Source organism: Phalaenopsis equestris, unplaced genomic scaffold (genome assembly GCF_001263595.1).
Source record: "Phalaenopsis equestris unplaced genomic scaffold, ASM126359v1 Scaffold000188, whole genome shotgun sequence".
Lineage (NCBI taxonomy): Eukaryota > Viridiplantae > Streptophyta > Magnoliopsida > Asparagales > Orchidaceae > Phalaenopsis > Phalaenopsis equestris.
Window position 1 is genome coordinate 190809 of NW_018164630.1, and position 2752 is coordinate 193560.

The following is a 2752-nucleotide window of genomic DNA, read 5'->3' on the forward strand; positions in this document are numbered from 1 at the left end:
GACCCATTTCAAGCCGAACACGAGCGAACAAACCGTTGGTCATGTTCGGCTCTTTTACATTTCGAGCTTAAAAATTTGTTCGTGTTCGGCTCGGTAGGGTTAACGAACGAGGCGAAACACGAGCAGCTTAACGAGCCGAACACGAGCTGTTCACGAACAACAAGCCAAATTGACAGCCCTATGTGGTATATTGTCTTCTTCCCCTAAAAACCTACATACACCTTAATCCATAGCCAAGATTTTTAGGCTAAAGCCGAGAAAATATTTTTGAGCCACACAAACATTACAGCCCTCTTCATCTCATTTTCCACATAAATTAAGCTGAATCCTGACATTACTAAATCATAGAGGAAGTATGATTTAAGATCTTTACGCCCAATTCTAAAATTTGAAAATACATTGACCAAAAATTTACTACATAAACTAAATCCAATCAGAAATAATCCCACCATATATCTCAAATTTCAAAGCTTGAGCTGGACATGATGAAGGAAATTCTCGTAAATTATAAGAAAGCGTAAAAAAAAAAAAAGATATTAGCAAATGCAGAAGGGTAGAAGGGACAAACCCTGCGGAGAAGATTTAGATCGAGTTCATCGGGGGTGAGAAGCATATCGGCGCTAGGGTTTCGGTAAAACATGAACTCGCGGTCGCCGTCAGATCGGAGGGTGACGAAAGCGAGGGCGGTGCGGGCTCCACCGTCGAATGTGACGCCGGAGTCGGACACCCCGTTGTCGCGAAGGATGGCGGCGAGCATGCGGCCGAACTCATCGTCGCCGAGCTTACCCATGAAGGCCGCGCGCCCTCCAAGACGGGAAACCGCGATGGAGACGTTCGCCGGAGCGCCGCCCGGAGCCTTGATGAATCCCGGCGCCTCTGCCAATGATACACCTGAAACCGTCGGAACGAAGTCGATCAGCATCTCTCCAAAACTAACCACCAGATGATCCTCATCATCGGCACCGCTTACAGCCATATCGCCGCCGTTAGACAGAAAGAGAGAGAGAGAGAGAGAGAAAGAGAAGATTGTAGGGAGGGAAGGGGCCTTCTCCTTCTCCTTCTCCTGGATTTGGGTTCATATAGAGAATTTAGGGTAGACGACAGATCATCGGCTTGGTTGACATTTTAATCTCCGCCATGTTCTGAGGGCTTCGCCTGTAGTTTTCTATTTAGGAATCGCCATTCCGGGAATTTAGTAGAATTGGTAGGTTCGAATTGCGCACGTGTGAAATGACCAATCACAGCCAATGGACAGACATTTTGGGGGTAGTTTTTTTTTTTTTTTTTTTTTTTTTTTTTATATAAAATAACGGTCATAATTTTTTTATAATTATATTCTCCATTTTTAAAAATCTTTTTTAGTATTGAGAAATACTTTTTAATAAATAAAGATGTGATTTAGGTCCGTGTTGGTGGAAAAATACCAGACGCAAAATTACGTCAGGCAACGGACGCGATCTACTGGAAGAAAATATTGTCATATCTTTTTTTTCAAAAAACAAAAAAAAGAAGTATTTCTGAGTTATAGTACTATATAGATTATGTTGATAAAAGCAACTTCAGACCATAAAAATTTCTAGAAATTTATGAGGAAACAAACAGAATTGTGGTGATGTTGTGAAACTCACAAATAAAGCTGTCTCAAACTCGAGAATGAATGATAAGTGTAAGAAATTTGATATCTTATTATTATTATTATTATTATTATTATTTTAATTATGCCCCTTCATAAAATATAATTGAATAAAGCTCGATCGAGTGCCAATTTTTTACCCATCATATAGCCAAATTAAATTATATTTAATAAATTAAACATGCTTTAAAATTCGCGCTCTTTCCTAATAAAGAGCTTTATTAATTGGCTTGTAAAAAATAATTTAGCTTAACCAAAATCAAGGGGTCATTTGGTACTTTTTTTTTTTTTTCATTTTTTTAAAATTTATTTTATTTATATTTTGATTTAAATTAAAATATGTTAGATTTATGCCATTATTTTTAAAAATAGTCGGAACATATTTTAAGTGTTTTTAGTATTTGTAAAGCCATTGATTTGTAATGAAATGATGGTAAACAATAAATTTCTTTTAGTTCATAGTATGTAGATTTTTAATATTATTCAAAGAACTATATTTTATGGAATACCCTTCTTCACACTTCAATTCTCTATATAAATGCATGAATTTTATCTACTATCAAATAAAAATTAAGTGATAATATCACATATTGTAACATCTAAATTGGTTATGAAACTGTTTTTTCCTTGAAATGCAGTATGTTCGAGCGTGCGTGCGTGCGCATATATATATATATAGTGATTGATTTTTGTAGTAATATGATAAAAATAGTCTTCATGTCGAGGCTTTTTCATGCTTTATAATGTTAATTATAAAAGTGTACATATATTTATCTTGTCATCAATGCAACATCATCCTATTAACATCATGATTATCTTAACATTATTAGATGCATATGAAAATAAGGAACTTATAATCATACAATTATTTGCACAATATCATTGGGATTGGGAAGGAATTTTTCTTAACATACAAAAATAAGCAAACAAATAGATTTTAGACAATAATAGGAGAAAATTAATAATCACCAAGCAATCTCAAAGCTTTTAGATTTAGTATAAAATTAATGTAACATTAATTAATTATAAATCATACACATTCTAAAGCATATACAATCATTCCAAGTCCATCTAACAAAAAATTTAATCAGAATATTCTTTAATTAACTATAAATCAGA

The 2752-nt window shown here is 34.4% G+C and overlaps 1 protein-coding gene across 1 annotated transcript in view; it reads right to left on the reverse strand.

Annotated features, from left to right (window-relative positions):
• The window catches only part of LOC110022388 (probable fructokinase-1), a 3579-nt gene extending 2391 nt beyond the window's left edge, over positions 1-1188 (reverse strand). Inside the window, exon 1 of the mRNA XM_020721298.1 lies at positions 569-1188. Within this exon, the coding sequence (XP_020576957.1) occupies positions 569-976 (408 nt within the window). The 5' untranslated portion in view covers positions 977-1188. The remainder of the gene's footprint in view (positions 1-568) is intronic.
• Between the last annotated feature and the right edge of the window lie 1564 nt (positions 1189-2752).